At 45.2% G+C, this 20862-nt stretch overlaps 1 protein-coding gene across 3 annotated transcripts in view; it reads right to left on the bottom strand.

Moving 5' to 3' along the window:
* WDR41 (WD repeat domain 41) overlaps positions 1 to 20627 on the bottom strand; it is a 52854-nt gene extending 32227 nt beyond the window's left edge. For 2 of the 3 annotated variants that reach the window (XR_013221488.1, XM_077287116.1), the window contains exons 1-3: positions 20407 to 20627; positions 13649 to 13764; positions 589 to 637 (exon numbers count right to left, since the gene is read on the bottom strand). Coding sequence is in view for 2 of the 3 variants with exons in the window: in XM_077287116.1 (XP_077143231.1) it covers positions 589 to 637; positions 13649 to 13764; positions 20407 to 20454 (213 nt within the window). In the remaining variant the exon portion in view is untranslated. Of the gene's footprint in view, positions 1 to 588; positions 638 to 13648; positions 13765 to 14852; positions 14877 to 20406 lie in introns of those variants that run through there. The other variant, XM_077287129.1, reaches the window with a different exon arrangement.
* Between the last annotated feature and the right edge of the window lie 235 nt (positions 20628 to 20862).

The raw sequence follows: 20862 nt of genomic DNA, 5'->3' as shown, positions 1-20862 counted from the left end.
TGGGTGTGTCTTATAATGCGGACAAACCTTACCGGCCGCGGTGGAGCAGGGTCCCAGGGTCACTGCTGGAGGAAGCAAGAGTGGAGCGTAGGCTGGGATGAGGGGGGTGTTCGGATGTGCAGCGCGCCGCTGCGGGTGTCTTGTGCTGCAGGGGTTCTGACGACATTTTGTGAAAACTCAGAGCCCCCACAGTTAAATGGTTTCCTATGCAGTGGACTCCGGGAAAATGGCTGCCGGGGGGCGGCGCATGCGCAGATGGAGATCTCGGCACCAAGATCTCGGGAGATAAGATATCAGTGCTGAGATCTCAGCGTAAAATGCTGCGTTTTTGGTGTAAATAAGGGAAAACACAACGTGTGCACAACCCTTTACACGGCTAGCATCGGCATCATATGAAGCAGGCTCAGCTCCTGAGCCAACTTCATAAATTCCTTATTGACCTCTGACGAAAATTTACATCATAGGTTGTTGAGGGGTAAAAGGACTTTCACAGTCACTGTACACACTACATAAAAAAGACAAAAGTCTAAGTAAATTATATAGCTTTACTTATGTTAAAAAAAATGTTTTCACATAGTGGACTCATACCTGGACATCCCATATGATGACTGAGCCATCATCACAAGCCGAAGCAAACCTGCAAGAGAAAGCAGTCCCTGTGTGAGTCGGCAAAGATAAAAAGAGACCTCAAGTGACCTAGAAGAGGAACAGATTAATGCTGGAAACAAGGGAAGACTGCGATTAATAAGTATTTTAATGCCCGAACACTACATCACAAACATATATAGAAAGCATTAGGGCATTAAAAAAACTATAATTTTCATTGAACAATTGGCGTAAGATAAAGCACATATTTATGCAAGTTTTGCTTTTTTTGGCGCTCAGACAGGTAAATACACAAAAGATTTATTTAGAGAGCTAGGCACGTTAAAAAAGCTAAAATTTACCAATATATTTTTTGCGCCCCTTCCTGTTAAGTCACTAATTGTCTTGGCACGAGTAGCCCAAAATCAGTAAAGGTGCCAAATCTTTTGAGGAAAAACATATGCACCAAAATTTGAGATTCTTTTCCTCTAGAAAACTGGTGCAAGTCATAAAATACATTTTCCCATTTGTCTGCAGGAAGGCAGTCATGTTTTTCTAATTCTGTACAGTCCCTCGAAAACCACATATTCCTCTTTTACCCATTCCCTTTTCTGCCATAAGCACATTTTACAGATTGCTCGTTCTTCTGCACTTCTAGGAAATATCGGGACTTGCAATCAATAAGAAGTAGAAACAAGCCCAGTAATGAGGAATTCTGCTGATATGGTCTGTATGTATTCTCTATGGACCGCGGTGAATACGATAATACTACAGAACAGCGCAATGGTGGAAAATACGATTTATACAGGGGAAAAAAAGACAAACTGGAAACCATCCAGTCCTGAAAAATGCATATTGTACTTAGAAATCGTCCTATACCACAGAGCGACTGCTTTATTAATGTGTCGGATGCTTTATTTTAGGCACATGAACAGTTAAATACAATGCATGGTGCTGAAAGTTGCTTTACCCTCACATCTGTGTAGTTTTCCAAGTTCCTGAGCCTGGTAAAGTGATACTATGAATTTATTATCTGTGACCCCTATTCCAGGTCATCTTTATCTGATTAGACAGGTATTGGGTGCAATGGTTAAGGCTCGGTAAAGGCATTTAATTTTCTCTCCCCGGCCGTCCTCAGGGAATAGGATTGCTTTTATTAGATCCCCTTTCTGCTCCTATTAAAAGCAGAAGTCGTGCTGATGATATACATTGCTTGCTGTAACTACACCTCCTAATGTCTTCTCTCCTGGCTATTGATTTCCTAGTTTGCTCCTTGATTGACAGGTGAGCGCTGCAAGAAGGCAAGTCTCCATATTTTGCATTTTCTTTTGGACACCGGCATCATTTCTATTGATCTTTTAAGCCTTTGTAATTGCTTTTTCTTCTGAAAAACAGCAATTCTCAACACTAAATCTGCAGTTTTCACAAAATGAAAAGAAAAAAAAAAAGCCTATTTTTGTTTATCAAAGTCCCCATTTGTCAAGGTTACGGCGATAACCTGGTGTAGTGAATTGACTCTTATTGGATTTGCTGCTTAGAAAGATGGATATGTTTCCTAAAATCCATTGCCAAGCGTATGATGTGGTCTACAAGCAGGTTACTGTGATACAGGGTAGAGCATCCTGCCTCCGCTTTCTATAATCACCGTATATTCTGGAAAAAGAAAACTTCTCAATGCCAGAAAGATGAAAGTACAAGGAATCCAAATTTACTGTGCAGAGGTCACAAAAGAAAATGGTAGAATGGGGCCTGCTGTGAACTTATTTGATATGTTACATACCCTTAGTATTAGGGTTGATCTTTGAGGGGGGTGAAAGAGTTCAGGCTATGTTCGAGTATGGGCAGAGAGTATATGGGATGTACACGGCTTTTCAGGCCATTCAGCATAAGTTATGCACTTTTGCCCCTGAGTTTCAGCAATCGGTGGGGGTATTAGACTCTGGACCTTTACGTATCATCAGCACTTTACAGGGAGAAGTTGCAATATATAAATCCATTATTTAAAAGTATAGCATCTGCAGCAAGAAAAATCTAAAGTCGCCACTTACACTTCTTGTTGGGCACATGGATTAGCCCCATTTATAGCTCCAAGTCACCGGCTTTCTCACACAGATTCAATGTTTTTTTGCTTCCATGAAAATAATAAGTTTTCTCTGTCCTCGGCAATTGTGACTGACATGCATTGCAGCCATCCTCCTGCTGGTCAGTGTGTGGGCACAGTAGCAGCGGCCCACAGGATCACAGTAGCAGCGGCCCACAGGATCACAGTAACGGCGGCCCACAGGTTCACAGCAGCGGCGGCCCACAGGTTCACAGTAGCAGCAACCCCCTAGTTCACTTAGAATTGTCCCACAGGTTCACGGTAGCAGCGGCCCACGGGATCACGGTAGCAGCGGCCCACGGGATCACGGTAGCAGCGGCCCACGGGATCACGGTAGCAGCGGCCCACGGGATCACGGTAGCAGCGGCCCACGGGATCACGGTAGCAGCGGCCCACGGGATCACGGTAGCAGCGGCCCACGGGATCACGGTAGCAGCGGCCCACGGGATCACGGTAGCAGCGGCCCACGGGATCACGGTAGCAGCGGCCCACGGGATCACGGTAGCAGCGGCCCACGGGATCACGGTAGCAGCGGCCCACAGGATCACGGTAGCAGCGGCCCACAGGATCACAGTAGCAGCGGCCCACAGGATCACGGTCGCAGCGGCCCACAGGATCACGGTCGCAGCGGCCCACAGGATCACGGTCGCAGCGGCCCACAGGATCACAGTCGCAGCGACCCACAGGATAACGGTAGCAGCGGCCCACAGGATCACAGTAGCAGCGGCCCACAGGTTCATGGTAGCAGCGGCCTACAGGATCACGTGACAGTAGTATGTGAAGATGCTGCAACAATCTGAACATTGACATGTGCGATTACTTACAGTGGCTTGAGCAGGTATTCACCCTCCTTGGAATTCTTCGTGTTTTGTTACATCACAATCTCGTATTTCACTTATTTTTTTTGTTTAGAGTTTGCATCAGTTCATGTAGAAAACATGCCTACCACTGTGAACATTTGGTTTTCTTTTTATTGTAAAGCAAACAACAAATGGGACAAAATAACTGAAAAATTCAGTGTGCATAACTATTCAACTCCTAAAGTCAGTACTTTATAGAGACTCCTTTTGCGGAAATTACACCTGCAAGTCACTTTGTATAAGTCCCCATGACCTTTCCACATCTTGCCACTGGTATTTTTGCCCATTCCTAAAGGAAAAACTGCTCCAGCTCCTACAAATTAGATGGTTTCCTTTGGTGAACAACAATCTTCAAGTCTGACCACGGATTCTCAATTGAGTTACAGTCTGGGCTTTGACTAGGCCACTCCAAAACATTAACATGTTTCACAGTAAACCACTCATGTGTTGCTTTAGCAATATGCTTTGGGTCAGTCATTGTCTTGTAGGAAGGTGAACCACCTTGCCAGTCTCAAATCACTGACAAAGGTTTTGCTCAAGAATAACCCTGTATTTCACACCATCCATTTTCCCCTTGACTCAAACCATTTTCCCTGTCACTGCTGCCAAAAACAGCCCCACAGCATGATGCTGCCACCACCACGTTACACTGAGGGGATGATGTGCTATGTTGGTTTGACACCGGACATAGCTTTTACTCTGGTGGGCAAAAAGTTCAATTTTGGTCTCATCTGACCACATCACCTTCCTCCATTCATTTGGGGAGTCTCCCACGTCTTTTGATAAACTCAAAATGAGCCTTACAATTTGTGTGTGTAAGTAAAGGCTTTTTTCTGTCCACACTTCCATAGTGGCCACATCTACGGAGTGTATAGCTTATTGCGGTCGTATGGACAGATACCCCGGTCTCCGCTTAGGAACTCTGCAGCTCCTTCAGGGTTACCTTAGGTCCCTGTGCTGCCTCTCGGATTAATGCTCTCCTTGCCTGGGCTGAGCGTTTTGGTGGGAGGCCCTCACTTGGCAGGTTTGTTATGGTAGCATGTTCTTTCAATTTGATGATAATGCATTTGATGGTGTTCCGGGGATCAGCAGAGATTGGGTTTTTTTTTAACCCAACCCTGACTTGTACTTTTCAACAACTTTACCTCTTGTTTGGAGAGCTCCTTGGTCTTCATGTTGTTGCATGATTAGTGGTGCCTTTTGCTTAATGGTGTTGAAGCCTCTGTGGTCTTTCAGAAAAGGTGTGTAATACTACCAGACCATGTGACACTTAGATTGCACACAGGTGGACATCCTGTCACTAAGCATGTGATTATGAAGGTAATTGCTTGCACCAGACATTTTTAGGGGCTTCGTATCAAAAGGGGTGAATATATGCACATGCCAATCTTTATTTTATCCCATAAATTAAATTTATGTCTATATCTTTCTCACTTCACCAACTTAGACTATTTAGTGCTGATGCATCACACACTAATCGGATTACAAAAAAATTTAAACACAATGTAACAAATAGGAAAAAAGCCAAGAGGGAGTGAATACTTTTGCAAGTCACTGTATGAGCTTTAGGTGACTCTCATCATATTTCACAACATAAACTAGACCTGATAAGGCCGTTGCATTTATTTAAAAAATCCAAGTAAAATGGCTGTACAATTCTTTATTACAGGTTTCCCCCAACCTTTTCACGACCGTGATTTTTTTTTGTTTCTTAATTTTTGTGCTTTCATTTTTAGCTCACCTTCTTCCAAGGGCCAAAGCTTTTTATTTTTCAGTCTACAAAACCATAGAAAACTTGTTTTTTTGTGTTTACTTTTTACAGCATTGATTGTGTGGTAAAAATTACCTTGCAACATGATTTTTCAGATCGGTACCAGTATGAAGATACTAAAAAAATCTGAACTTTAACAAAAGTGTTTTGGGTTGTCAATTTGTGAGACCTGTGACTTCCTTATTTTTTTTTTAGGTATGCTCGTATGCTTCGTAATATTGAGGTCACAGACGTCGAGGCAAGCACCGTGTGATGCATGTTGCACAAGTCTGGAATGGTGGCTCGAAAAAAGGTGAAGAAACCTCGACTTCAATATCACCATAAGATGTGTCAGCTCGAGTTTGCAAAACAGTACGAAAAGTGGTCAGGAGAAGATAGGAAATGGGCGATTTGGTAGGTGAGATGAAAGTCAATATAGACTAGGCTCTGATGGGTGCAAATGGGTCTGGAAGAAACCAGGGAAAAAGGGGCTAATGGATCAAGAAGTTGAAGGAACTGACAAGTTCAGTGGAGGAAGCTTGATGACATGGGGTTGTTTCACAGCCAAAGGCATTGGATATTTGACCAGGATCAATGGTGGTTTCAATACTGAGCTACATGTGAGTATCCTACAAGACGATTTACACTCGAGTACTATGTGTATGAGAAGTACGACATAGTGTTCCAGCAGGACAACAACCCGAAGCAAACGTCGAGATTGGCGAAGAAATGGTTCAATGACAACTAAGTAAAAGGTGCTGGATTGGCCCCCACAGTCACCGAACCTCAACCCAGTCGAACGCTTGTGGGTAGAGTTGAAGAAAAAGCTGTATACCTACCCAAGCGAGATCACCCATATGCACCAACTCTGGGAATGTGTAGAAGAGACCTGGGATCAGATTTTATTTGAATCTGATTGCGTGCAGGATTCAGGCAGTGAAAAGGTGAATTTATAATATACTAACAAAATAATAAAAAATAGAATTCAGATTTTTAGGAGAGAAACAGTAACAATGCAGCAACATGACAAGAATCTGCATTACTAATCATATGCAAAATAGTTGCAAGACAAATTTAGGCATGAGTTAGCCAAGATGATTGTCTATTGTCACGTTCGAAGCAGTAGTGAATAATGAGGTATGGGGCCTGAAAGTCCAAACCATTGTTACCCTTTTGCTCGTCAGTGTATATATCTCTACGTCTGGCATGCGGGGGCTTCTGGAGCAAGCCGTTCCCATATGAAGAGGGCTGCTAATGATGGGACGTGTCATTCAATGACAATATAAGGAGGTAGAGACAGTGTCATTCAGTCACTGCATTAATTATCAGCGGTTATTATTTCCAGTATAATTATGTCGGCCATCCCGCAGTGTCATTCTGACCTTTTTAATGCCCGGCGACAGTGAAGTGGTAACACAGAAAGATGTCAGTTTAAAGTTTTGCACAGGAATCATTTAGTTTCTTGAAAACCAATCAAAGAAAATGTTCCAATCACTGATTTTTTTACCCCTCTACAATGAGAACATGAAAATCCCTTTTCAGAGCCGCTATAAGATATTATCAAAGCACTTGAAGCATGAAACCATTTACAGAGGCCGACGAAAACACACAAGTGTACATACTGAACAGGCTTGACTCATTCATCACCGCAGCCGCTTGAGGTACAGCATGCGAGCCAGGGATGAAAAAGATCACTAAACCCAATATGTACGGTATGTGGTTATCTATAAGCCTCAGGACCACATCCAAAATCAGGAAACAGTCTTCACCATGTAAATACTACAGAAAATCTCCCAAAAGATAAAATGAAATTCTTAGGCTAAGTTCACACTGGTACTGATATAGCATGAACGGATTCTTTTTTAAAACTTAACCTTTTACTAGGTATATTAAAATAACCAACAAATTTACAAAAAAAACACAGAAAAAAAAAGAAACCACGTGTAAAAAAGTGCCCTTTATCTATTGGACAGTGGGGTATATGGTACCTATAACGTCTCAAGTTCAGCATACAAGGTGAGACTCCTGCCTGATAATGCCTAGGGAATTATAGCTTATATACCCAAATTATATCAATGTCCTTGTTTGGGTGCCAATTAGTATCCTCTTACAATACAAGGTGCACTCTTTTCACCGTTTATTCAATAAAGATCTTATTTGTCATGCAAATGACCAGTTTTCAGATCATATGGTTAAAGTGCACTTGGTGCTATGGCATTAATAATCAGGTACAGTGAAAAAAAGAGGTGTACATGAGTCATAAGTGTGACCCCATAAATCCACTGTATAGGTACCAAAACAAAAACCACTGGTCTAGATACCCACCCAGTGTGTCCCTAGGCATTATTATTATTTATTATAGCGCCATTTATTCCATGGCGCTTTACATGTGAGGAGGGGTATACATAATAAAAACAAGTACAATAATCTTGAACAATACAAGTCACGACTGGTACAGGAGGAGAGAGGACCCTGCCCGCGAGGGCTCACAATCTACAAGATCAGGCAGGAGTCACCTTGTATTCTGAACCCAGCACTTGAGACGCTATAGGTACCATATACCCCACTGTCCAATAGATAAAGGGCACTTTTTTACACATGGTTTCCTTTTTATCTGTGTGCTTTTTGTAAATTTGTTGTTCGTTATTTTAATACTAGATGGAGGCCCAATGCAGGCGGTAATGTTGCGATGGGGGCAGGCTTTGCAGTGTTGAGAATCTCTCCCCCCATGTGCTCACCCACCTATCCACTCTCTCTTACCCTATGTGCAGACTTCTCCCGTCTGTGCTCTCTTCTTTGACCTGTCTACCCCATGTGCTATCCCCCTTGTCTGCTGTCTCTTTCCTTCCTGTGCTGTGTTCTCCCCTCATGTGCTGTCCTGTTTGAGCTGTCTCCCCCCTGTGCTCTGACTCTCACCCCTGTGCGCTCTCTCCCCCCATCTGCTGTTTTCTCCTCTCAGGTCATCTCTTCTTTGACCTGTGTACCCCATGTGCTGTCCCCACCACTGTGCTGTCTTCTTCCCTCATGTGTTCTCTCGTGCCGGAATCAGCTGAATGAATCACTGCGCCTGCGCAGAATTCGCGCAGGCGCAGTAAATCAGACCGCCGCCATCTTTGTGCAGACAGATTGTGGTGGTCACATTAAAACTGCGCATGCGCTCCTCCTGCACCCTGGTGGGGAGTGGTCAGTGAATCATTCGGCTGATCCCGGAGGCGGCATGTTCGCGACGGTGTTCCGCTGGTGGTACCGCGCAAGAGGCTGCGTACGGCATATACAGTGTGTGTGTGTGTGTGTGTGGTGCAAACGGCGTATACAGTGTGTGTGTGTGTGTGTGTGTGTGTGTGTGTGTGTGTGTGTGTGTGTGTGTGTGTGTGGCGCGTACGGCGTATACAGTGTGTGTGGTGCGTATACAGTGTTTGTGTGTTATGTACGGTGTATACAGTGTGTTGCGTACAGCGTATACAGTGTGTGGTGCATACGGCGTATACAGTGTGTGTGGTGCGTACGGCGTATACAGTGTGTGTGGTGCGTACGGCGTATACAGTGTGTGTGGGGGGTGCGTATGGCATATACAGTGTGTGTGTGCGTGGGTGGTGCGTACGGCATATATAGTGTGTTTGGTCGTATACAGTGTGTGTGTGTGTGTGTACGGCGTATACAGTGTGTGTGGTGCGTACGGTGCATACAGTGTGTGTGGTGCAAACGGCGTATACAGTGTGTGTGTGTGTGTGTGTGTGTGTGTGTGGTGCATACTGCATATACAGTGTGTGTGGTGCGTACGGCGTATACAGTGTTAGTGTGTGTTGTGTACAGCGTATACAGTGTGTGGTGCAAACGGCGTATACAGTGTGTGTGTGTGTGGTGCGTATGGTGTATACAGTGTGTATGGGGGTGCGTACGGCGTATACAGTGTGTGCGTGTGTGTTGCGTATGGCGTAAACTATGTGTGTGTGTGGTGCAAAGGGAGTATACAGTGTGTGTGTGTGGTGCGTATGGCGTATACAGTGTGTGTGGTGCGTACGGCGTATACAGTGTGTGCGTGTGTGTTGCGTATGGCGTATACAGTGTGTGTGGTGCGCACGGCGTATACAGTGTGTGAGTGTGTGTGTGTGTGGGGGGGGGTGTACGGCATCTACTGTGTGTGTGTGTGTGTGTGTTGCGTACGGCGCAAACTATGTGTGTGTCTGTGTGCTGCGTATGGCGTATACAGTGTGTGTGTGTGTGTGTGTGTGTGTGTGTGTGTGTGTGTGTTGCGTACAGCGTATAGTGTGTGTGGTGCGACGGTGTTCTGCTGGTGGTACCAAGCAAGAGGCTGGTGTCCCAATATGGAGGTCGGTGAATTTCCGCCACTTGGAATTCTGGGATCCGGACACATCTGAACGGAACAGGATGTGAAGACATTACAAGGTAAGTTTATATTAAGATATCTAGTAAAGGTGAAGTTTTAAAAAAAATCCATTCATGCTGTATCAGTACCTAAAGGTTATGGGTTGATTTGTCTCTGCGGAGTACATTAAGTTCACCCTTTCAGCTGCATTTGACAGTACCACCTATGTCTATGACATTTCGGAAATCTCATGCACACAGCTTGTTTTTGTCATCAGTATTTTGAGTTTTGCTTGTTTTTTTGGACAGAACATGTCAATTCTTTCAGAGTTTTTTCACCCATTGAATTGAATGGAAGAAAAAAAAAAAACGCATCTGCCAAGCACTCGGGTTTTGCTGCAGGAAAAAAAAACTCCCAGTGTGAACTTAGCCTAACACAGAAAAACCAAGAATAAAATCTGCAGTAAAAGTACAATTCTGACCATGAAATTGCAGATAACATCTAAGGCCTCTTTCACACTTCCGTCGTTTGCCATCCGTCGCAATCCGTCGTTTTGGGGAAAAAACGGATCCTGCAAGTGTGCTTGTAGGATGCTTTTTTTCCCATAGACTTGTATTAGCGACGGATGGCCACACGTCGCATCCGTCGTGTGACGGATCCATCGTGTTTTGGCGGACCGTTGTCACAAAAAAAAGTTCAATGTAACGTTTTTTTTGTCCGTCGCGTTCGCCATTTTTGAACTCGCATGCGTGGCCGAAACTCCACCCCCTCCTCTCCGGACTGCAGAATGGGCAGCGGATGCGTCGAAAAACTGCATCCGCTGCCCACGTCGTGCACAAAAATTCGACGCATAGCAACGGACCCGTACTGACGGAAGTGTGAAAGAAGCCTAAGGCCCCATCAGTTTTCTGCCATCAGTCGCAATCCATCGAATTTGGAAAAAAAACGGATCCGGAGACTCATGCCACTGGATCCATTTTTTTCTCATAGACTTGTATTAGCGACGGATTGCCTCACATTTCATCCATCGCTCGCTGGATCCGTTGAAAATTGTTTGTCCGGTGGCCAGAGACAATGGACATAGTAACGTTTATTGTGTACGTCGACGTCCATCATTTGATAGAATGGAAGACTATGGCGCCGGATCCGTCAAATGATGGAATTCGGCAATTGATTCTGTTTTTTTTTTTTTTTTTAACTGAGCATGCTCCGATCCAATTAGCCAGATCTGCTAGTCCGATCCGTCGAAAAAAACGAATTTGTCGCATCAGTTTTTCACAATCTGCGACGGATAAGTCGAGCCAACGGATTGTGACTGACGGCAAAAAACGGATGTGTGAAAGGCGCCTAACAGTCTGGTACATTTATTAGTAGCAAATTCTTTGGTCATTGAGTATATGGCTTTGGATTTTTTGCATGTAACTTCTTTCTTTAGAGGGCTTGTCCTGTACTCGGACAACCCATTCTGAAGCCCTAGGTTTCCCCCCAGTAAAACAACTACACTTATACTCACCTTCCTTGCCGCATTGTTCCAGCAGTGTCGGCGCTGACTCTACTGTAATTCTGGAAACGTCTTTAGTCAGATTTAGTAAAAGTTTTCCATTGTGGAGGTGTTGCAAATCTGCACTGTATCACTGTCAAAGCCTATATTTATTCATGTTTATTTAGCTGTGGATTTGCTGCCGATTTCATCTACTGCACTGCAAAATCCTTGGTACTCCGGGGAAAAAGGCATGCCCTAAAAACATAAAAGTGCATGAACTGGTTTCCCACAAATCACATTTCTGAGAGAATAGGTGATAAATGTCTCATTGCTCCCACACATCAGACAGGGCTCCACAGCCTAAACTAATCTGTAGGGTTCTCATCTCTGCGATCTCCACCAATTAGCCAATGTCTACATAGAGGTGGGGGCAATGAGACATTTATCACCTATTCTGCAGATAAGTTTTGAAAGTCATTTATTGGGGATGAGGGGAACTGTGAAGGATGGGGGATTCAATGGCAGCTTACAATCCTCCTGAAACCTGTGAAGCTGTAACAGGACACTTGGCTCAGCAGGGGGGCTAAGCTTTCTCAGCTTCAGAAAAGAAATTCCCATGCCCACCAGCTAGCTAGGATCCAAGCTCCTACAGGAAGGTCCCCTGTGGATACCATGAGGTCTAAAATAAGGACTTAGGGTACTGTCACACAGTGGCACTTTGGTCGCTACAATGGCACGATCCGTGACGTTCCAGCGATATAGTTACGATATCGCTGTGTCTGACACGCTACTGCGATCAGGGACCCCGCTGAGAATCGTACGTCGTAGCAGATCGTTTGAAACTTTCTTTTGTCGTCAAGTGTCCCGCTGTGGCGGCATGATCGCAGCGTGTAACAAAGGTGTGCACGATATTCCCAATGTCCCGTATGACTTCTACATCGCAACTACGTCATGAAATTATCGCTCCAGCGCCGTGCATTGCAAAGTGTGACCGCAGTCTACGACGCTGGAGCGATAATCAAGCGACGCTGCAATGCCACGGATCGTGCCGTCGGAGCGATCAAAGTGCCACTGTGTGACAGTACCCTTATCGTATGTTCTAGCCATACACCGGTTAGATTGTCGAGAACTTTGGAAAGTGCCGAACGCCTTTCAGCGTCTCAATCCGTTCTAGCACCCCAGGGTGGGGAGATATATAGAATGGCTAGTAGGAGCCAGGTAGCAAAGCCGTGTTTGGTCTCCATGCGTAACGGGGACCTGGCCAGATTCGATGGCGCCCAAACCGCCACCCTATAAAGATCCATTAGGAAGTTATGATCTTTCATAGGTTTTCGCAGATGTAGCTACAGAGCTCCAGGGAAGGGTGATAAGGACCCTCCCAGGGGCGGAAACGGGGTGTGACCTACCAAGGGGATTAAGGTTTATGTAAGGCTTATGATAAGTTCTCTCTCTGTCATGCTTGCTGTTCACTTCAAAAGTGGGGGTCCTTCAAGTAGCATGCTGTGAAGGAACAAGGAACCAGCTGGCAGCCCATGCCCCCTACAGCCCAGCGAACACACATGGTCGAACATCAAACCGTTAATTGACATGCTTATATCTTTTGTACTTCACCTGTATTTGCATATCTGACCATTGTATGTGTTTAACTACTGTGTAAATAGTGTATTTTCTAGTGTGCCATTAAAGTGATTAAATATATAATTTAACCTTTGCTGCTCTTTCATCTCGATCCACACATCAGTATTCTCGGCCTAACTTTCCAATGCTACCGGGGCTGGCTTATGGCCCAATAGAATCCCGTTAAAGGACCGAACTTATATCTAAAGAGGAACTGGTGGCAGTATTACCGGACTGGTGCTAGTGAAAGGGGCCTCTCAGCCTGTCAGGATTGTGGTCGAGTATGGTGCCACGTTAGTGACTGCGTGGGCCACATGTTCTCACTCCCAGTGCCTTCTTGGGCCCGTGTGGACAGGGGGGCATCACTGGGCGTCTATACAAAGCTGACCTTACGTGTCCCCAAGGGGGTGCGGAACGTCACATTGGTGAAAGTGGGGAGACTGCACTACGTGATACATAATAGTGATGTCAGGCAGGGTTGCGAGGTGCGGGTTCATCACAGGAACCCTTTTAGGTGTCCACAAACGAGAAATCAGTAAGATTGTAGAAATGTTGGATGTCAAAATGCAATGGGCAATTAAAAATACATTTCAGCAAGACCAATCATGAAGCCAATAGAAACCATTACTATAGGGAAGCACATGCATAAGGCTGTATTTGGATCATAGCAGGTATTCTCAGGCTCATACACTTCTTTCCATCTTACACACTGAAAATCTGCACAATCTGCCAGTGGAAAACCCTGATAAATGGCTTGCTCAGGGTGCGACTCTCCCAAGCACATATTACGACGTCATAAAAATGGCGTCATACACATGGCGTCCAGACCAATCATTAAAGTTTTCATTTATGTCAAGAAAAGGACAAACAATAATAACACCCCAAACCCCCAGTATAGCAATGTTGAACCTAGGTCCCATCTCACCTGTTGTCATCTACTTGTACCAGGAAACGCACAATGTCATGGTGGGCTTTCAAGGCTGTAAGTTCTGTATATGGATTTTGGGTCTGTTCTTCCCCAATGTTAAATATGGCAGTTTTCTACAGAAAGATGAAATGAGACAAAAGTGAATTTTAATAGGAATCATACAATCAGAATCATAGGAGATTTCCACAGTCACAGAGCTGCAATGATGTATCCGGACTGGCTCCTTCCTGTATAATACAGAAATTGGGGTTCAATATAAGAAACAGAACTATTCATAGAGGCAAAGGTTATCAGAAGAAATTAATAAGCAGTGGCAAAGGATCCGAGTGCTCTATAAAAGGCTTATTCTGGAAATCAGTGATGCTACAAGATAGACTTCACCACTGTATTGTTCTCCTGCCTATCGAAGACGGTGGTAGTTTACCATAGTATGGGGATGTAAAGAAAAAGGAACCAAACTGAACACAAGAGTCTATGATAGGAAAATCAAACAACTTTATTAAGTTACATAGAGATAAAAAATTGGATGGGGTGGGGAAAAAAAAAAAAAAAACAGATGAAAAGCGGACATGATATCCAGGAACAATTACATTATACAGATTAAATACATATACATAGAATAATGATGGAAGAAATATAATTGCAATTTCAATGATGAGGCAAAAATATGAATCAAGTAAATATAAAAAGATAAAAAATTGCTGGCAGGATGTTTAATGTAAAAAAATGATATAGTGTATCTGGTTGTATATTATAACACAGGTAAGTGGGATGGGAAATATCCTGAGTAAGGTGCATGTGCATATAATAGGTATCCAAAAATAAGCTGCAAAGGCATGCAGACTGTTTTATCTGTGTAAAGGCCGCATATATACTGTAGGTAGAACCATGCTGAGGGTAAGCGTGTATAATGCTACATTACCTGTGTGTGGGCCCAGACACTGGTTATCACTGGATACGTCCACAGGGGTCTCTATAGTCTCACCGATGGGTCTCTACATATCCTATACACGTGGTGGCGATCTTTCCTATTTCTCACCCCTAAGTACCCCCATTGTCAGCCACTATTTATTATTTGCTACATGTATGTTTACTTTTGAGGGTCCGGACTCAATCCAAGGACCGCACATTGGATTTGTGAACGTGGCCCAAAGTGCACGAAAGTCCAAGTAAGAACCTCAATGTCCTGAGCGGAACTCACCATCCCCATTGCCATATGTGAGGGTGCCGAGCCAGGGTATATAGACCGACCCTCAACATTCTCTTCCTCCTTCCCGGCTCTTGATTCACACATGGCAGGCAGCCCACTTCCGGGTGACGTGGCCAGAATGAGATGTGCACACAGACGCAGCACAGGTAACTCAAGCATTGTATAACATTAGTAGCAGGAATTAGGCAAGAAGCAAGGTTGCTGGAATTGGCATTAAGAAAGTGGCTTAAAAAAATATTCCACCATTTCTGAGATACAGTCATGGCCGAATGTGTTGGCACCGTTGAAATTGTTCCAGAAAATGAAGTATTTCTCCCAAAAAATTATTGCAGTTACACGTTTTGTTATACACATGTTTATTTCAATTGTGTGTATTGGAATAACACAAAAAACAGGAGGGAAAAAGGGCAAATTAGTCACCATTTCATGCAAAAACCAAAAAATGGGCCAGACAAATTGTTGGCCCCCTCCACCTATTATTTGATTGCGCACCCTTTGGAATAAATATCTGCAATCGATTCCAATAATCATCAAGAAGCTTCTTACCCCTGGAATTTTGGACCACTCTTCTTCTTCAAACTGCTCCAGGACTCTCATATTTGAAGGTGCCTTCTCCCAACAGCAATTTTAAGATCTCCCCACAGGTTTTCAATGGGATTGAGATCTGGACTCACTGCTGGCCACGTCAGGACTCTCCAGCGCTTTGTTTCATCAATTTCTGGGTGCTTCTTGAAGTATGTTTAGGGTCATTGTCCTGCTGGAAGACCCATGCCACAAGACGCAAACCCAGCTTTCTGACACTGGGCACTACATTGCTACCCAAAATCCTTTGGTAATCTTCCAATTTCATGATGCCTTGCACACAATCAAGGCACCTAGTGCTAGAGGCAGTAAGACAACCCCAAAACATTTTTGAACTTCCACCATATTTGACTGTAGGTACTGTGTTCTTTCCTTTGTAAGCCTCATTCCATTTTTGGTAAACAGTAGAACGACGCACTTTACCAAAAAAACTCTATCTTGGTCTCATCTATCCACAAGATGCTTTCCCACAAGGATTTTGGCAAGCTGCAGTCTAGCTGTTTATGTCTCTGTGTTAAGCTTCTTTCACACTTCCGTCGGTAGGGGGCTGTCACAAAGCATCGGCGCAACGTACCGACGGACAGTGGTGATTTTCTGCACAACGTGGGCAGTGGACGCAGTGTTTCAACGCGTCCGCTGCCCATAGTAAACTCCTAGGGAGGAAGGGGTGGAGTTACGGCCGGGCATGCGCAGTTTAAAATGCAGGACACGACGTACGAATAAACGTTCCCTTGAACGTTTCTTCGCTGCGATGGTCCGCCGTGTGGCCATACGTTGCGATCTGTCGGCAATACAAGTCTATGGGAAAAAAAAGCATCCTGCGGGCACATTTGCAGGATGCGTTTTTTCCCCAAAACGACGCATTGTGACGGATCTAAAAATACGGAAGTGTGAAAGTAGCCTTAGCAGTAGGGTCCTCTTGGGTCTCCTGCCATAGCGTTTCATTTCATTCAAATAGCGACGGATAGTTCGCGCTGACACTGATGCATCCTGAGGCTGCAGATCAGCTTGAATTTCTTTGGAACTTGATTGGGGCTGCTTACCCATCATCCGGACTATCATGCATTGCAACCTTTCATCCATTTTTCTCTGCCGTCCACATCCAGGAAAATTAGTTACCGTGGACAAAGGAACATCAAAATCTCTGGACATGGCCTTGAAACCTTGAGATTGTTGATATTTTTCAACAATTTTGGTTCTCAAATCTTCAGACAGTTCTCTTTTCCTTTTTCTGTTCCCCATGCTTAGTGTGGCATGCACAACGCAAATAATGAGTCAACGTCTCCCCTTTTTATCTGGATCTGGATGGTGTGATTTTCAAATTGCCCACACCTGTTACTTTCCAAAGGTGAGTTTGAACGAGCATCACATGCTTGAAATAAAGTTGTTTATACACAATTTAGAAGGGTGTCAACAATTTTGTCCGGCCCATTTTTGGAGTTTTGTGTGAAATTATGTCCAATTTGCCTTTCCCCCCTCTGTTTTTATGTTGTTTTAATACACACAAATGAAATAAACATGCGCATAACAAAAATGTGTAATTGCTACAATTTTATGGGAAAAATACTTCATTTTCTGGAATGATTTCAAGGCTGGCAACATGTTTGGCCATGACTGTATATAATGTTCCTTGTCAGGCCCAAACATTATAGTAACCTCAATGATATTTTTACTATTTGTAGCTCACACTGCTTTACCATATTATATTGAAACATCACATTTTTATGGCAGTAGATGTCCGGGACAAAAAAGGCCTTTGTAGGTCAAAACATTAGGATATATATGTGGTTTTGCCAGACCAATTAAAATCACTACTGACTCTCCACTTATTCTCCTGCCTGTTATTATGTGCCGGATCTGAATCTCACGTATACCTCCTGGCCAACGTGCTTTGCTACATTTGCTAATGCTGATGACAGTGGTGCGTCCTACATATACTATTTATTTAAAAACAGTCAGTAGGTCATTAAAAAGAATCTGTTACCAGGTTTTGATTACAACATCTAAGAGCAGCATGGTGTATGGGGAAAAAAAAGACCCAGATTCCAGCGATGTGTCACTTACTGGGCTGCAGTTTTCATAAAATCCGTTTTCTTTTCTGGAGATCTAGCAGTTCTCTAAATGCCAAGTTTTTTTTTATAACTCCACCCACCTCACTGATTGGCTGTTTTCTGTGTATACTGTGCCTAGGCAGAAAGCTGCCAATACAGAGCTCATGAATATGGAGGACTACATGGCAGCAGGTTAACTAGTCCTCTAGTGATAATCTCCTGTTGATAAACATCGATTTAATCAAAACTACAGCAAGCATTCCAGTAAGTAACACATAGCTGGAATCAGGGTCTTTATCCCTACATCATAATGTTCTCAGACAAGGTGGCAAAAATCTGTTTATGTCCTGTATTAACTTTTTATGGACTGGACAATTTTTTGTTTCTGCTCTTTTATTTTCCTCCTTTTCTTCCAAGAGCCATAACTTTTTTTTTTTTTTTTTCAGTCGACACAACCATATGAGGGTTTAATTTTTTTGCAGGACGAGTTGAAATTTTTATTGACAGCATTCATTTTACCATAATGTTCTGAATTTAAAAAAAAAAAAAAAGAAATTCAAATTTGATGCAATAGTTAAAAAAAAAAATAATTTCGTCATTGTTTTTTTACATTTTATTTTTATATTATTCTTTGAATGGCAAAAAAAAAAAAAGACATGGAAAAATGATTCTTTGGGCGATACGAATATGGAGATAAATAGATACAAAAAAATGTGCAGGTCTGGTTAAGTGTTGAAAAGAAAAAAAATCAAAGTCTGCAAAGAAAAGAAAAAATATTTTGTTTGCCACCATTTTCCAAGATCTGCAACTATTTTATTTTCCCATCAATTGTTTGCATAGCGAGATTACGGTTTTAGTGACACCCAATTTGAGGTACAAATGTAATTTATCGGGTTTTATTTTATTTTTTTAAAGATTTGTGGTGACTGAAAAACCACAATTCTCGAGTTGATTTATTTTAACTTTTTGACGTTTACTAAACCAGTTCATTTTATATTTTGATAGATCAGACTTTTACCGTATGCAGCCCCTGAACACAAGCGGACCCCGGCGTACGGCTTACCTCCTGAGCCCCCTGAACACACATGGACCCCGGCGTACGGCTTACCTCCTGAGCCCCCTGAACACACATGGACCCCGGCGTACGGCTTACCTCCTGAGCCCCCTGAACACACATGGACCCCGGCGCACGGCTTACCTCCTGAGCCCCCTGAACACACATGGACCCCGGCGCACGGCTTACCTCCTGAGCCCCCTGAACACACATGGACCCCGGCGTACGGCTTACCTCCTGAGCCCCCTGAACACACATGGACCCCGGCGTACGGCTTACCTCCTGAGCCCCCTGAACACACATGGACCCCGGCGCACGGCTTACCTCCTGAGCCCCCTGAACACAAGCGGGCCCCGGCGCACGGCTTACCTCCTGAGCCCCCTGAACACACATGGACCCCGGCGTACGGCTTACCTCCTGAGCCCCCTGAACACACATGGACCCCGGCGTACGGCTTACCTCCTGAGCCCCCTGAACACACATGGACCCCGGCGTACGGCTTACCTCCTGAGCCCCCTGAACACACATGGACCCCAGCGTACGGCTTACCTCCTGAGCCCCCTGAACACACATGGACCCCGGCGTACGGCTTACCTCCTGAGCCTCCTGAACACACACATGGACCCCGGCGCACGGCTTACCTCCTGAGCCTCCTGAACACACATGGACCCCGGCGCACGGCTTACCTCCTGAGCCCCCTGAACACACATGGACCCCAGCGTACGGCTTACCTCCTGAGCCCCCTGAACACACATGGACCCCGGCGTACGGCTTACCTCCTGAGCCCCCTGAACACACATGGACCCCGGCGTACGGCTTACCTCCTGAGCCCCCTGAACACACATGGACCCCAGCGTACGGCTTACCTCCTGAGCCCCCTGAACACACATGGACCCCGGCGTACGGCTTACCTCCTGAGCCTCCTGAACACACATGGACCCCGGCGCACGGCTTACCTCCTGAGCCTCCTGAACACACACATGGACCCCGGCGCACGGCTTACCTCCTGAGCCTCCTGAACACACACATGGACCCCGGCGCACGGCTTACCTCCTGAGCCTCCTGAACACACATGGACCCCGGCGTACGGCTTACCTCCTGAGCCTCCTGAACACACACATGGACCCCGGCGTACGGCTTACCTCCTGAACACACACATGGACCCCGGCGCACGGCTTACCTCCTGAGCCCCCTGAACACACATGGACCCCGGCGTACGGCTTACCTCCTGAACACACACATGGACCCCGGCGCACGGCTTACCTCCTGAGCCTCCTGAACACACATGGACCCCGGCGCACGGCTTACCTCCTGAGCCCCCTGAACACACATGGACCCCAGCGTACGGCTTACCTCCTGAGCCCCCTGAACACACATGGACCCCGGCGTACTGGTACAACCATTTATGCTAAGGGGTGACGGTGCGTCTTAGGGGGGTCATCCACATGGGATAAAAATGCAGAGGATTTTCAGAGCACATTTGTGCACAGAAAGATTGCAGTGGATTACAGCACCGGACATGGGGGTCCATCTTGAACGACCCTCAGCCACGCAGGGGGGATTCGATGTCTGCCGTGGACATCCACTTGTGGATTGTGAACAGTGGAGATTTATGATGGGCTACAAATTAAGTGGAAATGATCGCAGAGTACGTGCAACCACCATAAGGGGGCGCCTGTCTCCTACATCCTGCGTTCTCTCCAATACACTACTGATAAATGTGACACTACAAGTACCAGGGAGCCCACCAATATCTGATTTCTGACGTCTATGGGGCGCCAGATCCCCCAATACACAGCTCTGGGCCGTACACCATAGCATTACAGCACCCCCACCCACCACACTGCCGCCATATTACCTCTGCCCTGGCCTGCGGCTCTCTGCTACCCAGCAGCCACCGGAGCATGGCTGCCACCGTCCCCTGCCCGGGTACTTCCAGCCAGAACACCCGAATACCGAGGAGACTGCTCGTACTTCCCGGCAGGCCTAACAAAAACACACAGGCCCGAGGCAGCAGTGGGTGTTTCCTAGCAACCAGCTACAGGACGCTACAGCGAGCGGCAGGGACCAAGACACAGCGAGAAGCGAAGCGAGCGCTGATAAGGACAGAATCTCGTGCAGTAATGCGGAATGCCACAATAGTCTGTGCCAGGAAATATGCGGCTTTCAGGACATGCTGGGAATAGTAGTTCTGCAACATCTGAGGTTCAAAAGCTTGGCACTGCTCCATGGTGAGCCAGTCCTGCAGGTGAACACTGCTAGTCCCTCTAAGTGCTCAGTGTGATGCCTATGTTTCATACTGATTAGCCCCATT

This window comes from Ranitomeya variabilis, chromosome 1, assembly GCF_051348905.1.
Source record: "Ranitomeya variabilis isolate aRanVar5 chromosome 1, aRanVar5.hap1, whole genome shotgun sequence".
Taxonomy (NCBI): domain Eukaryota; kingdom Metazoa; phylum Chordata; class Amphibia; order Anura; family Dendrobatidae; genus Ranitomeya; species Ranitomeya variabilis.
The sequence above is the reverse complement of the archived record's forward strand: the minus strand, read 5'-3'. Positions and strand labels throughout refer to the sequence as shown.